The sequence below is a fragment of the Leptodactylus fuscus genome, chromosome 5 (assembly GCF_031893055.1).
Source record: "Leptodactylus fuscus isolate aLepFus1 chromosome 5, aLepFus1.hap2, whole genome shotgun sequence".
NCBI classification, from domain to species: domain Eukaryota; kingdom Metazoa; phylum Chordata; class Amphibia; order Anura; family Leptodactylidae; genus Leptodactylus; species Leptodactylus fuscus.
In genome coordinates, this window is record NC_134269.1 from 96789164 (window position 1) to 96808019 (window position 18856).

General features: G+C 43.5%; 1 protein-coding gene across 1 annotated transcript in view; it reads left to right on the plus strand.

Moving 5' to 3' along the window:
• The first annotated feature begins 5630 nt into the window (after positions 1-5630).
• The window catches only part of GOLGB1 (golgin B1), a 34628-nt gene continuing 21402 nt past the window's right edge, over positions 5631-18856 (plus strand). Inside the window, exons 1-5 of the mRNA XM_075273792.1 lie at positions 5631-5776; positions 8383-8486; positions 11324-11470; positions 14173-14286; positions 14679-14969. Of these exons, the coding sequence (XP_075129893.1) occupies positions 8400-8486; positions 11324-11470; positions 14173-14286; positions 14679-14969 (639 nt within the window). The 5' untranslated portion in view covers positions 5631-5776; positions 8383-8399. The remainder of the gene's footprint in view (positions 5777-8382; positions 8487-11323; positions 11471-14172; positions 14287-14678; positions 14970-18856) is intronic.

Sequence of the window (18856 nt, forward strand, 5' to 3'; positions counted from 1 at the left end):
TAAACATCTGTATAGTATTCAAGATGAAGATCAAAAAATAGTGCATGCAACATTTTGGTCAGTCCATGACCTTAGTCTGGCTTGATCTCAGGACATAAGATATGAATAAACAAACAACATAAGTATAAATTGTATATACAGTATATAAGTATATGGCATTGGATTATATTTTGTGTGAAACTTACTATGGGTGCAAAATTGTAACAGTAAGGGCTATGAGGGACTATGATTATCAGGGCGCGTGAGGGAATATGAGAATAATAGCATATAGCAAGAAGGAAAACCTATGGGGAAGGATGAAAAGTAGGAAAAAAGAGGGGGAGATACAAAACGTAACCAGACAGTTTAAGGGTAGGAAGAAAATCAAGAGCAGAAGAAGAGAAGAAGAGGTAGAAAAAGAGAAAATGAAATGGAGGAGGAAGGAGAAAGGAAAGGAGGTAGGAGTGGGAGGAAAAGTAGAAAAGCAAAGGGGCATATAAAAAAGACCTAGGTAGAAAAGGCAAAACGTATCTGAGACTGAGCTGAGGGAAGTAGGAAAAGCAGGACAAACGGAACAAATATCTGATTAATCCATACCTGTTGGTGACATTTTCGATTTTTATTTTTGATTCCCCGACTTCCAAACCCCATAACTATTTTAACTTTCTGTTCACAGAGCTATATGAGGGCTTTGTGGGACAATGTTTGTAGGACAAATTGTTCTTGATAATGGTACCATTTATTCTGTATTCTGCAAAAAAAAAAAAATCTAAAAGTTGCCATATTCTGCATAGGACATCTTTTTTGCAGGTCCAGGTGTCCTTTTTAGTTATACTATTTTGGGAAAGGTCTATTTCTTTGATCACATTTTATTAAAGGTATTCTATCATTAAAATGCAATTTTTTCTGGGTACCATGTCGGAATAGCCTTAAGAAAGGCTATTCTTCTCCTACCTTTAGATGTCTTGTCCACGCCGCCATTCAGTATAAAGCCGACTGTGCATGCCCGCTGGCCACAAGAAAATGGCTGCTTACACAGTGTTGTAAGCGGCCATTCTCTTGTAGCCAGCAGGCATGTGCAGTTCGCTGCCCGAGGAAGCCAGCGCCGGAAGAAGACGCAAAGAGAGGCTGTTCCTGAAGAAGATGAAGGCGGTGCTGGAGAGTTCTCTCGCAGCATTGGGGACACCCCCAGTGCTGTTTGAGCGCTGGGGCCCGCCCCCAGTGCTGCGAGAGAACTCGTTTGCATATGGACAAAAACCGTGATTTATACTGAACGGCGGCGTGGAGAAAACATCTAAAGGTAGGAGAATAGCCTTTTCTTAAAGGGATTCTACCACTAAATAGCTTTTTTTTTTTGCTTTAGACGTCGGAATAGCCTTTATAAAGGCTATTCGTCTCTTACCTTTAGACATTGTCTCCACGGCACCATTCCTTAGAAATACCAGTTTTAACCGGTATGCAAATGAGTTCTCCGCAGCAATGGGGGCAGGCCCCAGCGCTCAAACAGCGATGGGGGCGTCCCCACTGCTGCCAGAAAGCTCTCTCCAGCGACGCCTCCATCTTCAGCTGCAACTCTGCCTCTTCTGTCTTCCGTCTCGGTCCAATCTCCCACGCCTGCGCAGTACGCTCCTGTATTGAACTACAAGAGCAAGAGTGGCCTCCCAAAACTGGCTGCCGGTCACAGACCAGCCTCAATAGTAATATGGCTATGACAAGCTTGGGAGCCTCCCCCCTCTTTTTCCCCTTCATTCTGCTTTTTTTTTTCTCCTTTTTCTATCCCGCCTTTTCCCCCTCTCTTTGGGCCTCCTTTATTTAAGACTATAGTGTGTAATTAGCCTTTTACTCTCCAGTCCACTTGTAAGATGGCGTCCTCCATCTCCATTCGGTCATTTGACTGCTTTTTCTCTATCTTCCAGAGCCAAATAAGAAGTCATGTGTGCCTAGTGACATGACACTTGACTTCTGCTGATGCGGTCTACAGTTGGACCGCATCATGACTACCTCGGCCAATGGGCTGACCAGTGACGTGTGACATCGTGTGATGCATCACTTTAGGTCATGCACAAACAGGCGTGACCATTATGGAGACACCTATTCCTCTTAAAAAGACAGGTGGGCTTCCCGACCACCACCACCAATGCCCTCCTCACCTCCCTACTCTTTCAACACAGGTATGTACCTTCAATTTGGGCATATGGCTATATACAGGATTTTTACCATTTACTTATACATTTCTCCACTATGTCTTTCTCATATGCCACTTTTCCCTTCAGGGGGATTTATGGCTCTTTTTATGGCCCCATCTTTTACTCTCCTACCTCTTTTCTTCTCCCTCCATCACTTTGTTTTCTTTTCCTCTGCTCTTGATTTTCTTCCTACCCTTGAAGCAGTCGGTCACTGAGAGTACTGCCAAGTGCTGTCATAGTCTCATACATGGGATGGAAGTTGTTCTCCAGCATGGAGCTCACCACGGACAGTATTCTTCTGTCACCCACCCCCTGCATTGGGTCCAGGGGGCTCTGCAGGACAGAGCTTGTCCTTCAAACCAGCCTGTCATGTCTATTTCTGTCCCAGGCTAGTATGCCACCCTGTAGTAGCAGGCCACTCCGAAAAAGATGGCTGATGCTACTACAGAGTTGAAAAAGGCCCTAAGAAGTGGCCCCTGGACTCCAAAGGCCCTCAGCCTCCTGAGCAGGTAGAGTCTGCTGTGGCCCTTTCTGTGCAGCGCATCCAGGTGATCAGCACAGTCCAGTTTATTAATGAGGAGCACAGCCAGGTACTTATAGGTCTTGACTATCTCAATGCCTGTCCCCTGGATATCCACTGGTTTTGGAGCATATCTTCACTTACTAAAGTCCACCACCATCACTTTGGTCTTCCCAGCATTAATCTTGAGGTGGTTCCGTTGGCAACATTCCACCAAATCCCTGTTTAGGTCTCTATACTCCCTGTTGTCTCTGTCTGTGATGAGGCCTACTATTGCAGAGTCATCGGAGTACTTCTGTAAGTAACAGCTGGATGAGTTGCACCTAAAGTCAGCAGTGTACAGAGTAAAGAGGAAGGGGGCAAGAACTGTATCTTGTAGTGCCCCCCGTACTGTAGATCACAGTGTCAGACACACAGCCCTGGGCTCTCACATACTGAGGTCGGTTTGTGAGGTAGTCTAGGATCCAGTAGGACAGGTGATGGTCCACTCCACCAAGGTCCAGCTTGTCTCTCAATAGCCCTGGCTGAATATTAAAAGCACTGGAGAAATCAAAGAACATTATTCTCACAGTGTTTCCAGGTTTCTCCAGGTGAGAAAGAGCTCTCCGAAGAAGTTGGCATCATGCACCCCAATGCCAGTCCGATAGGCAAACTGGAGTAGGTCCATGGCAGGGCTCACGAGAGGTCAGAGATGTGCCAGGACCAGTCTCTCTAGAACCTTCATCAAGTACCCTGTTTTTTTCCACTTACTGTATTTTCCTTCAATGTTTAAATAGCAGTGATTTGCAACATTTGTGACACTGTATGTATTTGTTTATTTATTATTTTTTTTTTACAAAAAAAAAACTATTTGAAAAAAAAACTAGGAAAACAAATGAGCTTTAGCCTTGACGGGGGTAACCTAGCATGGGTTAAGGGTAATTCATACTACCTTTACTAATGTCCATTGCTGTCTTCCGTCATAGGATGACAGCAACGGACATTAGCTGTCACAGGATAATTTGTTGTTTGTTCCCATTGACACTAATGTCGACACCATGACGGACGCTTGCTTCCACCATGTTTGTTTACTTTTGTAACGTAAGATAAAGTTGTGCATGCACTATTTAAAAAAAAAAAAAAAAAAAAGATGAGGTTTAGCAATAAAAAGTTGTCTTAGTCTGTAAGTATTACACTACTGTAGAACTCTGCACTAGTCAGCTTATTTTTTTGTAGCATTTCTGTATAAAAAAAAAACAATGTTGCCAACAAAATGAGATTTTGTACCAAAAGGACTGACTTTGTCAAAAATAAAGCAAGACACTCTGTGGACACTTACAGATCACAGTGCAGCAAGATACACCAATATTAATGGCCAATGGCAAATCTGGCACTGTATTACAAAAAAAATCTGCTCTATTGCAATAAAGACTTATCAAAATGAGATTATTGGTATGGATATGAAAGGTGACCTGTCCAGGGTATGTGTAACACAGTGAAATCTGCAGTCACACACCACAGAGTGAAGAAATCCCCTTCCACTCTCCTAGGATTGTTCTGTCTAAAATTGATGACTAAACCGTGCTCCACTAGTCCTCCCATAATTCTGGAGTCCTATTGTTTTCCTGCTACCAATAGAAGCAATTACTTATCTGACCTCTAGTTCGAATATCACAAAACGGCTTAGGGGTAGGGATACAAAGATGATTTTTACGAGAATAGAGGAGCGGTCCTGAATAAGAAATACATCACAGGAAACCATGCTGACAGCCCTACAAGGTACTGGGATTAGTTTTTATGTCAGTTTTGTGCTGGCAGACTCTCTGTAACATCGAGTGACGTTTTGGTCCGTAGACATTCATTAGACTCGAATGAATATATATAGAAGTTTTCAGCACTGTGGTATGGCGGTGTGACCTCTCTGGAATGGCGCTCATTCGGTTTTTCTTTATGACTGAACTTTTCAATCACTCTATTCATTTACATTACCACTAGCCACATGACTCCAATGCAGGCCACATTACCTTTCATAGTGGCCCTACCTGTACCATACTAATTTGGGACATAATACTATCTGTACCATACAGAGGCATAGCTAGGGGTTCAGCAGAGGGGGACGAACATGTCCAAGTTAGCCCCCAACTTAGGTATACCGATAAACTTGCGGTTTACAAGACAAGAATGGGTTATAACTAGATCTAGTTAAGAGTAAAGCATGAAACCTCAGAGTGAGTGGGCAGACACCCCTGTGCCCCGCTAGCTAGGCCTGTGGTATCATACCTTGCAGGGGCAGGATACTGCCTGCACATACTTTGGAGGTTGCTGCTATAGCCACCATCTCCTCCAACCTTGTAATTTGCCCATCAGCAGGGATCGGGAGCAGGAGGAATCCCGTCCTGACATGTTCTATTCTGGCCTTGTCAGCTATGATACCCCTGATCCCCTGCAGACAGGCATTATGTCATGTCTACCCCTTTGTTTTCATGCCTGCACTGCCAGCTCCACCTGGAACAGCGTAGATTGAAAATATCTTTCCAAGCTGGAGCCGTCCAGTTCTATGTGTGCTGGATTACCGCTGTAAATGGCAACTCAGCTCTGCTACATCAGTCTCTATACTGGAAGAGAACAGATATGTGAGCACAGTCCAGTGACTAGTAACCAACAGGTCAATGGCAGCGTCCGGCTCGTCTTCCAGGTACAACATGCGAAACCCGTGTCACTGCCTGTGATTGGTCCAGCAGAGAACACGCCCATTGCGCACGCCTTCTTCTAGGTGAACGCGTGACGTCATTGTACTAATAGTGATCGCAGTCTTCTGATTGAGCCTGAATGTGGCAGTGGGAGGGATTAATAGGATACACATTCAATTGGCTAATGGGTAAAATAGTTCACACCCACTGGGCGGGGACAGGCGAGGAACGTCACTCTGATTGGTAAACTGTTTTGAAGAAGGCGGAGTCCTCGGTTCATCCGGAAATGCTGTGTTGCTGATGTGGCCAGAGGCGGAGTCGCAAATAAGGAATACGGGAAGAAATCTGTGTGAACTAAGGCGAACACGAGAAACCTTGAAAAGACAAGAGTGGGGCATCCGTCCAGGGTGATCCGGGGAGAGGTAATGTAAGGGAGAGCAGAGCTTGTCTTATACTGCATGTATCCAATGCTGGCTCAAGCCTTTCATCTTCTCCCTGACTATACAGAACACAGCCTTGTATGCCTGGGCACCCTGCTATGTGTGATGCTGGCACTATACCCATCAACTATTCCTGCACTTATACCAGGTTACCACTAGCCACATGACTGCAGGCCACCGTTACCTGTTATAGTGGCCCTACCTGCGTGGAGACATGAAACTAACTGTACCATACTAATTTGGGGTACGTTGGTATCTGTAGCATGCCTGGTAGGGGGCATGATACTGCCTGCACCCACTGTATATTCGCCATGATTCGCCTGCAGCGTACTGTGTAGTTGTCATGATACCCCCCTGACACATACTGTATAGTGGCCATGATACTGCCCGCACATACTGTATAGTGGTCATGATACTGCCTGCACATACTGTATAGTGGCCATAATATTGCCTGCGACATACTGTGTAGTTGTCATGATACCCCCCACCCCAACACATACTGTATCGTGGTCATAATACTGCCCACAGCATACCTTGTAGGGGATATGATGCCACCTGCAGTAAACCATTTATGGATATCGTACTACCCACAGAATACTATTTGGGGGGCATGATGCCACCTACAGTGATACTGCCCGCAGCATACTGCGCAGTGGTCGTGATACTGCCCACAGTATACTGCACAGTGGTCATGATATGGCCCGCAGCATACTGCGCAGTGGTCGTGATACTTCCCGCAGTATACTACGCAGTGGTCGTGATACTGCCTGCATCATACTGCGCAGTGGTCGTGATACTGCCCACAGCATACTGCACAGTGGTCGTGATACTGCCCGCAGCATACTGCGCAGTGGTTGTGATACTGCCCGTAGCATACTGTGCAGTGGTCGTGATACTGCCCGCCGTATACTGCGCAGTGGTCGTGATACTTCCCGCAGTATACTACGCAGTGGTCGTGATACTGCCTGCATCATACTGCGCAGTGGTCGTGATACTGCCCGCAGCATACTGCACAGTGGTCGTGATACTGCCCGCAGCATACTGTGCAGTGGTCGTGATACTGCCCGCCGTATACTGCGCAGTGGTCGTGATACTTCCCGCAGTATACTGCGCAGTGGTCGTGATACTCCTGCAGCATACCGCGCAGACGTCGTGATACTGCCCGCATCATACTGCGCATTGGTCGTGATACTGCCCGCATCATACTGCACAGTGGTCGTGATACTGCCCGCAGCATACTGCGCAGTGGTCCTGATATGGCCCGCAGCATACTGCACAGTGGTCATGATGTTGCCCGCAGTATACTGCGCAGTGGTCGTGATACTGCCCGTAGCATACTGTGCAGTGGTCGTGATACTCCTGCAGCATACCGCGCAGAGGTCGTGATACTGCCCGCATCATACTGCGCAGTGGTCGTGATACTGCCCGCAGCATACTGCGCAGTGGTTGTGATACTGCCCGCAGCATACTGCGCAGTGGTCGTGATACTGCCTGTAGCATACTGCGCAGTGGTCATGATACTGCTGCAGCATACTGCGCAGTGGTCGTGATACTGCCTGCAGCATACTGCACAGTGGTTGTGATACTGCCCGCAGCATACTACGCAGTGGTTGTGATACTGCCCGCAGCATACTGCGCAGAGGTTGTGATACTGCCCGCAGCATACTACGCAGTGGTTGTGATACTGCCCGCAGCATACTGCGCAGAGGTTGTGATACTGCCCGCAGCATACTACGCAGTGGTTGTGATACTGCAGCATACTGTAAAATGGAGGCCTTGCAACTTTATTTTATTTTTACAGTATGTAATAGAAGAATCCTGCTGCTAGCATTCCTTCAGAGAATGGGTATATGCCACAAAGTTTCTGTGCCCCAGAACCTGGAACTGTATTGAAGTGTGTCCAGAGCTGTCCCATGCTTCACCTAGAAACCCAGAATATATTGTTTACTCTTGTAAAAAAGTTGTGTAAAAGAACTTTGAATGTTTGCCCTATTGTTAGTAGACAACACCCCGTGCCATCCCGTCTGCTGTATATGGCTTATTACATATGTGAGACCTTTGACTGATATCCATTTTTTTATTGTTCTGCATTTTTTCCAGTAGCATATAAGTATAGAAATCACAGTTAGGGCTGGTTTCACACACATGCTGTTATTTTGAAAAACAACACTGCAGTTTATTAGGTAATGCCAAATGTAATACAGCAGGATCCAAAGAAGAAGTCATTTTTTCTCATTATATTTCACATTCTTTTTGAATAACTTTTTGGCTTTGTATAAAATAACTGCATGAAAAACTGCTGCATTTTTGCAAATTGTTAAAAAGTTCTGTATAGATATGTTTTCAGTTTAATCTCTATAGGTGCAATGACATCTCCCATTGGGTATCACCTAGCTCCCCGGAGGGGCACATCTGCCTAGCTGTGCAGCACTGTGTGAACAAGAGCTATATCATAACATAACTAGTGAAATGTGCTATTTAGGAGTCTGGAAAGCTGACAGCCCTTATAGCCAACGGTAATGTTAAATTGTTGAATATGGGACTTGTATTTGCAATTGACATATATTATCAACCTTCTTGTATTATAGGCCGGACACAGCTCGGAATGTTTAGCCGTCTTTCTGGCATTGCCAACACAGTCCTTCATGAGCTTTCTGGTGATGGTGAAGGAACTGAAAACACAATGGACTCTGTAAGTCATATCCAGAATGGGCAACATATGAGCCATAAGCATTCATAAAATGTCTGCCTACACGCATGACTTTTGAATATTCACAGTCTCCCTGTGTTATTCTACTATTAATATCACAGTGTGCTGTAGGTTCACACTGGAGCATGAACAGTAGTACTGTAATATTACAGAAATACCACTGATAATAACTATCATGGCTTCCCCTCCAGGGTTCTGCTTATTAGGATATGCACATTGGTGTGTGAAGTCAAATTTGTAATGTTCATTATGGAGAACCAGTCGTCTCTTCTGAAATGCTTATCTGTGTATTAGTAAATGCTTGTATTCCTCATAATTAACAAATCTCAGTTGTGGTGTACCTCTGATATTCCCCCTACAAATGTATAAATACATTCACAACGGGGTATTACCATTTTCCTTGTCAATAGAGTCCCTATAGTCAGCACTGATTGGATATTGTCACTGCCATCATCAAGTAACACCCAGTTGTTAATTAACTTATTCATAAATTTCCAGGAGGAATAACAGAGGAACGGTGTAACATAGCGCTCTAAGTAAAGATGTTCTGGAATTGTTGTTTTATAAGGCATACACATATTTACTAGAACAGCCATGTCAGGTGAGGAGCTAGATCCTCTTTTATTTGCAGGCTGCATACTCTTCGATATGGTGCAGGGTATGTAGAGACTTTGGTTACTTCAGACATATCCAAACCAGGAATTTCATGCTGTTTGTGTGCCTGTTATTACAGCATATCGGCACTGTGACTGTGAACAGGCTTGTGGAACTGAACAATGACTGAAATAAGGAAAGGTCTGCAGCCCAAATAGCTGACTGTGTTAGCAGCAGTTCCATCTTCACATCATACAACATACTACAGACATGACTGTCATTCTAGTGATGGGTCTAGCGGGTTCATATTGAGTCACCCTTGTCTTTGTGGGGAATTAGTTTTATTATAGGATCTGTTTACCTGGACTAAAATTAGCTTTACTACTTCGGTTAAGTTTTTTTTAAAGTGTAAATGTTGAAAAGTGTAAATGTTGTTTGTTTTTGGTGAATTGTTACATACTTGCGACTGCAAATAATAGTTTGAACGTACGGTCATAGGATAAAGAAAATTCATCTTTTTTTACTTATTTATTTTTTGCTTATTTATTGCATTTGTGTAAATACTTCTAAAATGAAACATTTAATAGAGTTCATAAATGGCGTCGCTACAAATACACAGGACAAATTTAGAGCTAATATTATGTCACTGTACACGGCTTCCCTGGGTTGCTCAGCAACATGTACCTGTTTTCTGAAACAATGAGGTCAAGCCAACAGGCAAATACATTGTCCTTGCAGAACAGGGATCTTATTCTTGTGCTGCAGCAAATTCAGTGCATTGTACACATTAATATGGAAATAGATGAAAAAGGACATCTAAATGGCAAAGGAGGAAAACGTATATATTATACATACAATACAATGTTCTGAAAGTTAAAGTAGTTTTCCAGATTGGGCAAAATGCTGTGATGGAAATTTATTAAGGCTGGGGCCCAGCGTTGTGAAAAGGACTGGCTTTCTTACATCAGTCTTCAGTCTTGGTACGAGGTGCCCCTGTATTATTAAAAGCTTTTGGTCTCTTAATAAATAAGGTGCACGGCAGATGCCAAGATTGCAATCTAGGCCAATCCAGAAATAGCATAGATTTCTTGTATAACTCATGCCAGTTCTCTGGTGCGAGTTATAATAATTATGTTGGGCCAAGGTGTCTCTGCCCTGATCTCCACCCACTATTACAGAAAGTGGTGAGCAAAGAACAAGGCATGTGGCGCTTCTTAGATGCAAGACAGGGCAATATGCCAAAGTTGCGCTACAGTTACATTCATCTATCCCTAAAAACTGGCATACATGGATTAATAAATTCCCTCCTGTATGTCCAATCTGCAGCACTCTCAGTTGGGGCAAGAATTGCATCTGTACATATGCATGTTGATAGTGTGAATGCAGCCTTGAACTTGCAGTATAACAATGTTCCATGTTCATTTTAGGTCTTACTTCTGAAAATGAAATCCAATGCACTTCAAGAGAAATTTTACTTCAGAGGTTTCTGCAGCAAGTTTGCTGCACATAAATATCCCTTTAACAGTCCTATTGTCAATGAAATGTCTAATCAGCAGTGATCGTGTTGGATACACCCTATTGACAAGAGGAATGCTATAGCTTGTTCTTCATGGTATTTCCAGGAGGAACAATAGGGGAACGGAACAATGAAATGTCCTAATAAAAACTGCCCCTGTATATTAAGAGAATGGAGAATTCATGTTAGGAGAGAAGACATGAGCATGAGTTTAAAGGGTTTTTTCCCATGTTAGCAAGTTATCCTATATCAATAGTATAGAGGATAACTTGCAGATTGCTAGTTGTCCAATCACTCAGACCTCCACTGGTAAGGAAAATGGAAGAATATTGTCTGCCGTATTGAATGGAATAATGGTTTGGCATTCATGTGTGCTTCTCCATTTAGTTTAATTGGAGTGGTGGATATAGCTGAGAGCTATTCTTAGGTTGCCGCTTGCCTTCCCATTGAAATGAATGGAGCAGTGTGTGTTGGCCAGCCATTGTTCTATTAAGAAAATGGAATAAAACTTCCCTTATCAGTGGGGACCTGAGCCTTTGGACCCCAAGTGATCTGCAATTTATTCTCTATCGAAGTTAAGAAAACTCCTTTAATTTACTAATGCATTTTCTTTATGGGTCGTTTCTGTTCACAAACTATTCATGAAAGCAGAGATGATTAGAATACTACAATTGTGCAGTCCAGTGACAGTGTTTTCCTATGCATACAGGACCCTGGGCCAGAATCTGGAACTGGGACAGGAATGTCAGAGGACCAGATGGAAAGACTGGCTCATTACGAGCAATTGGTGGTGCAGTTAAAGGAGTTGATCCAGCAAAAGGATGCAGAGCTTCAGCAGAAGGAAAACCAGATCAAGGTACAACAAAAGGTTTTATATGGATAAAGTTATCATTTCAGTAGACTGAAGGGTGTTTGATTATTTCAGCTTAGTTTACAGCCATATGTCTGATGCACATGGCCACCTTAAAAATATGTTCAAGCATATAAAAAACATAAAGTATAACAAAAGGCTTATTTACATAGTAGTAAATATTTTTTGGACCATAAGACGCACCTCGTTTTTAGAGGAGGAAAATAGGAAAAAAAATTATGGGGAATATCTGCTGCTGAAGGGCCACAGGTTGTGCAACACTCTTGTATGCGGACAGCAGTGTTGCCAACCTGTGTGGCTCTGCAGCTGTTGCCAAACTGCAGCTCCCATCATCCCAAACTGTCCATGATGAGAGATGTAGTTTTGCAACGTGTGCGGGGCTACATTGGCAGGTGGCCCTGCAGTGGAATTTGCCTGTCAATGTGGGACACGCCAGTCTTGTGGTGGAGGCACATAGGGGCGGCGCAGGCTTTCTTCTTCTAATGATTCAAAAGGATATCCAGCAGTCAATCCCGTCCATAAAACTTAACTTTTAATGTAGAAATACTGGAACATCATACAGTTCATGTGTTTAAAATCAAGTCCAAGACTGACTGCTGGATATGCTTTTGATTCACTGGATCGCAACCTCAGGCCGAGAGGCTTTTGAAATCCTTGCATCTCCTATTTCAACCAGAACTGAGTGAGCTGTTACACACATTTTTTCTTGGTTTGCTTCTTCTAAGGCTGTGTTCACACTTTTTTGGTCAGGAATTTGGTCAGGAAACTGACTCAAATTCCGCCTCCTAAAAACGCCTCACCATACAGTCCTATGGTGAGGCGTTTTTAGGAGGAGGAATTTGAGTCAGTTTCCTGACCAAAAAACTCCATCTGAGTCCAAACTGAATGCGGCAGCAGACACAGGAGTGCCAATATATATATATATATATATATATATATATATATATATATAATGTGTGTGTATATATTTTATTTTTACGTTGCACATTCCTGGACAATTCTTTGAAGTTACATTGGCCATGCACTGTTGACTCTAGCTTTTCTTTGGTTCTGTTTTTCTTGCATATCTCTTCTCTCCAAATCATATCCTTTTTGCATTGTTTGCATATCCTGGAACACTTTGTTGTTTAAATAAGAGGTTGTCTCATGATTTGGAGTGACGTGAGAGAAGATTGGCTGGTTGAGTTTCCAACAATCCTTACTTCATCTCTAGCTAGTTATTTGTATGTGCTATGTGATGTTTCTCAGCCTGCGTATGTATATTAAAGAGGACCTTTCACCACCTTCATTAAGTCTAGCATCAATGCATTGTCGGATTTCCCATCTTGAACCCCAGTTCTTGAGATATTAGTGCCGTTAGTTTTGGCACCCATATCTCTCCACTGTCGGAAAGAGGTGCCTTACTTCTCAATGTTATCGAAACGCTGTGAGGAACATCCCCCTACAGGCCAGCTATGACACTAAGCTATAAGGAACACCCCCCCCCCCCTCGACTGTACTCGTCCATAAACTAGTACTAGGTGGCGTTCTTCACAGCTTAGTGTCCTCACTGGGCGCTAAGGCACACCCCCTCTGACAGTACAGGGCTATGGATGAGTACTGTCAGAGGGGGTGCTCCTCACAGCTCAACTAGACTGTCAGGAATGGCCTTCTGACAGTGGGCAGAGATCGGTGCTGAAACTAACGGCACCGATATCTCCAGCCCTGGGGCACATAATGGGAAAGCTGACAGTGTGCTGAATTCAGAGCATTGACGGCTTTCTATCAGTATATAAAACCACATGTACCACTATCCAGTATCCTTAAAGGTTTTTCCATGAACATAACCATAGTTAGATTTGTAAGCAATTAAAAGTTTAATACTTTTGAAAATATAAATTGTTAAAATTTTTTGCTGAGTTTTAAAGGTTTTCTCATGCCATCTTAATAGTTGCAAGCTTTTTTTTTTTATCAATTGCAATTGATCTGTGAAGGTCCTACAGCTCCTATTCAAGAAATAAGCATAAGAAGTAATAAGTGCTTCATTAAAGTGGTTCCTGAGAACTTCAGTTTTGTTCTTATTACTTGAATAGGAGCAGACTGGTGGCTGCCAGAACAGCTGATCAGTGTAGGGCCCAAGCATCCGGCTATGGAGAAGTCTTCAGCATGCAATGTGCATTTGAGACCAGAAAACCCTTTAAATGGATATCTTTAAAACCCCTTTTAATATGTCTGAACTATGAAATGTGCATTTGTTTAGAGCCGAAGAATTGGTGTATACAAATAACTGTATATATTGGTTTTGCGGTCTGCTTTCTGAAAAGTAATGTTCCTCCTTATTTTTATTTTCATAAACTGACATGGTTAATCATAGATGAAAGAAGCATCTCAGGCCACAACTCCTGAAAGCAGTCACTTTAGCCAGTAGAATTTCTATGATGATGGACGTGTTTGCAAGTCCTGAACAGCGCATAATACAAAAGTTGGACCTGTTGTTGTAGCTTCATGGCACAGACATATCACATTTTCTCAGTAAGCTGGTAGGCTTCATTCACCTAGACATCATTGAGTCCACAATTACTAACTTTACTGTGTATTGCTGTTTTAAGGTGTAGTTCAGAATGTAAGAATTATATTATATCATCGTGAAGTAAATCAGATGTACAAGGTAAAAATATAATGAATTCAACCATTATTTGCTTTTCTAGTTGGAGAAAGAGGCTTCAGAGGCAAAACTTGCCAAGCTGAAACTTCAGGCGAAGGCTAAAGTGACAACCCTGAACAAGCAGATTGAAGAACTCAAGAGAACTGTCACCGATGAGGTAACCAGCCATAGTCATTTCTGCATTTCGTATTTTATTCATACAAAGTCACATGCAATGTATCCGGAATTCTCTTTGCTTAGAAATCGTGTTGGTGTCAAAGAGGAGTAGTTTAGAAATATCAACTAGAAGTGACAATTCAGTTAAAAGTGGGCCTGACGAAGTGGTGCAAGACACAGGGATAATCTCTTTGGTATCCTTGTTTCATGCACCATCATACACTGCACCCCTCCCCTTTTCAGTCTCATGACTATTGGACCTGAGGGATTGAAAGTCTTCATCCATCTCTTTATTTTCCAACCTGATTTTTGTTAGTCATCTTGTAAGATGTTTTATGTATTTTATTTTATGTGACATTTTTCATTTTTTCATGTATCTCTTTTTGCATGCAGACAAGCCATAGTAGAAGTGAAGATAAAAAAGGACAAAAACAATCATCAAAAAGCCATAAGGAAGATGACAGCTTGAAACTTCAAGATCAAATCAATGAACTTACAAGACAGCTACAAGAGAGTCAAAGTAACATCGGTGTGCTCACAGAACAACTTTCTGAAAGCCAAGAAGCTGTTAATGGTTTGACAAAGCAGCTTCAAGACAGTCAGGAAAATGTGCTTGAACTCACAAGATCACTACAGGAGAGGGAGGATGCTGCTAAAAGTTTTCAGGAGAAGCAAGAACTCAAAGTAAGAATGCCCGTAATAAGGGTCCTTATACACAGGCAGATTTCCAGCCCAGTGACAAGTTCTGACCACCTATAATAGTATGGTGTTCATTTAGTATATTTAAGTGTAGGGATTATTGTGATATGGGGGTGACCAAGCATCAGTGTGATCAATCACCTTGATACGTTTACATATTGTCTACAGGACACCCCCTGTTCACACTGTAAAATGTCTGGCTGAATGCCCCATGTGTACCTGGGGGGAATCATCAGAAGTGAATGTTAATTCAGCCTACCCTTTAAAAAGGCCTTAAGACATACAGTCTACTATTTTTAGAAAGAGATTTACCATTTTCCAGCAGCTGTTTCGGAATTTTATACGTAGGAACTAGAGATGAGCGAACACTAAAATGTTCGAGGTTCGAAATTCGATTCGAACAGCCGCTCACTGTTCGAGTGTTCGAATGGGTTTCGAACCCCATTATAGTCTATGGGGAACATAAACTCGTTAAAGGGGAAACCCAAATTCGTGTCTGGAGGGTCACCAAGTCCACTATGACACCCCAGGAAATGATACCAACACCCTGGAATGACACTGGGACAGCAGGGGAAGCATGTCTGGGGGCATAAAAGTCACTTTATTTCATGGAAATCCCTGTCAGTTTGCGATTTTCGCAAGCTAACTTTTCCCCATAGAAATGCATTGGCCAGTGCTGATTGGCCAGAGTACGGAACTCGACCAATCAGCGCTGGCTCTGCTGGAGGAGGCGGAGTCTAAGATCGCTCCACACCAGTCTCCATTCGGGTCCGACCTTAGACTCCGCCTCCTCCGGCAGAGCCAGCGCTGATTGGCCGAAGGCTGGCCAATGCATTCCTATGCGAATGCAGAGACTTAGCAGTGCTGAGTCAGTTTTGCTCAACTACACATCTGATGCACACTCGGCACTGCTACATCAGATGTAGCAATCTGATGTAGCAGAGCCGAGGGTGCACTAGAACCCCTGTGCAAACTCAGTTCACGCTAATAGAATGCATTGGCCAGCGCTGATTGGCCAATGCATTCTATTAGCCCGATGAAGTAGAGCTGAATGTGTGTGCTAAGCACACTCATTCAGCACTGCTTCATCACGCCAATACAATGCATTAGCCAGTGCTGATTGGCCAGAGTACGGAATTCGGCCAATCAGCGCTGGCCAATGCATTCTATTAGCCCGATGAAGTAGAGCTGAATGTGTGTGCTAAGCACACACATTCAGCACTGCTTCATCACGCCAATACAATGCATTAGCCAGTGCTGATTGGCCAGAGTATGGAATTCGGCCAATCAGCGCTGGCTCTGCTGGAGGAGGCGGAGTCTAAGGTCGGACCTGAATGGAGACTGGTGTGGAGCGATCTTAGACTCCGCCTCCTCCAGCAGAGCCAGCGCTGATTGGCCGAATTCCGTACTCTGGCCAATCAGCGCTGGCCAATGCATTCTATTAGCCCGATGAAGTAGAGCTGAATGTGTGTGCTAAGCAATACAACTTGAACCCTTGTGCACCCTCAGCTCTGCTACATCAGAGCCGAGGGTGCGCTTGAACCCTTGTGCACACTCTGCTTCATCAAGCTAATAGAATGCATTGGCCAGCGCTGATTAGCCAATGTATTCTATTAGCCTGATGAAGTAGAGCTGAATGTGTGTGCTAAGCACACACATTCAGCACTGCTTCATCACGCCAATACAATGCATTAGCCAGTGCTGATTGGCCAGAGTACGGAATTCGGCCAATCAGCGCTGGCCAATGCATTCTATTAGCCCGATGAAGTAGAGCTGAATGTGTGTGCTAAGCACACACATTCAGCACTGCTTCATCACGCCAATACAATGCATTAGCCAGTGCTGATTGGCCAGAGTACGGAATTCGGCCAATCAGCGCTGGCTCTGCTGGAGGAGGCGGAGTCTAAGATCGCTCCACACCAGTCTCCATTCAGGTCCGACCTTAGACTCCGCCTCCTCCAGCAGAGCCAGCGCTGATTGGCCGAATTCCGTACTCTGGCCAATCAGCACTGGCTAATGCATTGTATTGGCGTGATGAAGCAGTGCTGAATGTGTGTGCTTAGCACACACATTCAGCTCTACTTCATCAGGCTAATAGAATACATTGGCCAATCAGCGCTGGCCAATGCATTCTATTAGCTTGATGAAGCAGAGTGTGCACAAGGGTTCAAGCGCACCCTCGGCTCTGATGTAGCAGAGCTGAGGGTGCACAAGGGTTCAAGTGCACCCTCGGCTCTCCTACATCAGAGCCGAGGGTGCGCTTGAACCCTTGTGCAGCCTCGGCTCTGCTACATCAGAGCCGAGGGTGCGCTTGAACCCTTGTGCACACTCTGCTTCATCAAGCTAATAGAATGCATTGGCCAGCGCTGATTGGCCAGAGTACGGAATTCGGCCAATCAGCGCTGGCCAATGCATCCCTATGGGAAAAAGTTTATCTCACAAAAATCACAATTACACACCCGATAGAGCCCCAAAAAGTTATTTTTAATAACATTCCCCCCTAAATAAAGGTTATCCCTAGCTATCCCTGCCTGTACAGCTATCCCTGTCTCATAGTCACAAAGTTCACATTCTCATATGACCCGGATTTGAAATCCACTATTCGTCTAAAATGGAGGTCACCTGATTTCGGCAGCCAATGACTTTTTCCAATTTTTTTCAATGCCCCCGGTGTCGTAGTTCCTGTCCCACCTCCCCTGCGCTGTTATTGGTGCAAAAAAGGCGCCAGGGAAGGTGGGAGGGGAATTGAATTTTGGCGCACTTTACCACGCGGTGTTCGATTCGATTCGAACATGGCGAACACCCTGATATCCGATCGAACATGTGTTCGATAGAACACTGTTCGCTCATCTCTAGTAGGAACATCCTTTAACCCCTTCCCGCCGATGGCACTTTTTGACTTCCTGACCAAGCTCGATTTTTCAAAACTGACATGTGTCACTTTATGTGGCAAAACGCTTTAACTTACCAAAGTGATTTTAAGATTGTTTTTTCGTAACACATTGTACTTCATGTTAGTGGTAAATTTTGGTTGATATGTTTTGTGTTTAATTATGAAAAAATTGGAAATTTGGTGGAAATTTTGAAAAATATGCATTTTATAAAGTTTGAAATGATGTGCATTACATACAGATAGTCAGACCGCCAAAATTATATCATAAATCTCATGTCCCAGATCTCTGCTTTATGTCGGCATCAAACTTTAGTCACCCTTTTCATTTTTACGGACATTATAAGATTTACAAGTGAAACAACAATATTCAAAATTTTCAAGAAATTTCCAAAACCCATTTTTTAAAGGGCCTAATCCAGTTATGAAAGCATTTTGAAAGACCCTTGTATTAAAGCCCCCCATAAATCACCCCATTTTCAAAACTGCACTCCTTAAATAAGCCAAAACAACATATACCTAGTAATTTAACCCTATAAGTGCTTAACAGGAATTAATACAAAATGGAGGTGAAATTTTCAAATTTGAATTTATTTTACTAATATTTTTGTTTAGCCCTAGAATTTGCACATTCACAAGGGGTTAAAGGAGAAAACGCATCCCACAATTTGTTAGGCAAGTTCTCCCGACTACCATAGTACCCCACTTGTGGGTGTAAACTAATATATGGACGCACAGCGAGACGCAGGAGGGAAGGCGCGCCAAAGAGCTTTTAGAGGGCAGATCTGGCTGTGATCAGTTTCAGGAACCATGTCGCATTTACAAAGCCCTTGAGGAGTCAAAACAGTGGAAACCTCTAGAAAGTGACCCCATTTTGAAAACCACACCCCTCAAAGAATTTATCAAGTGATGTAGTGAGCATTAGTAACCTCGAAGTGAATATGTAAGCTGTGCGGAGTAAATTGGGTACACCAAATCCCAT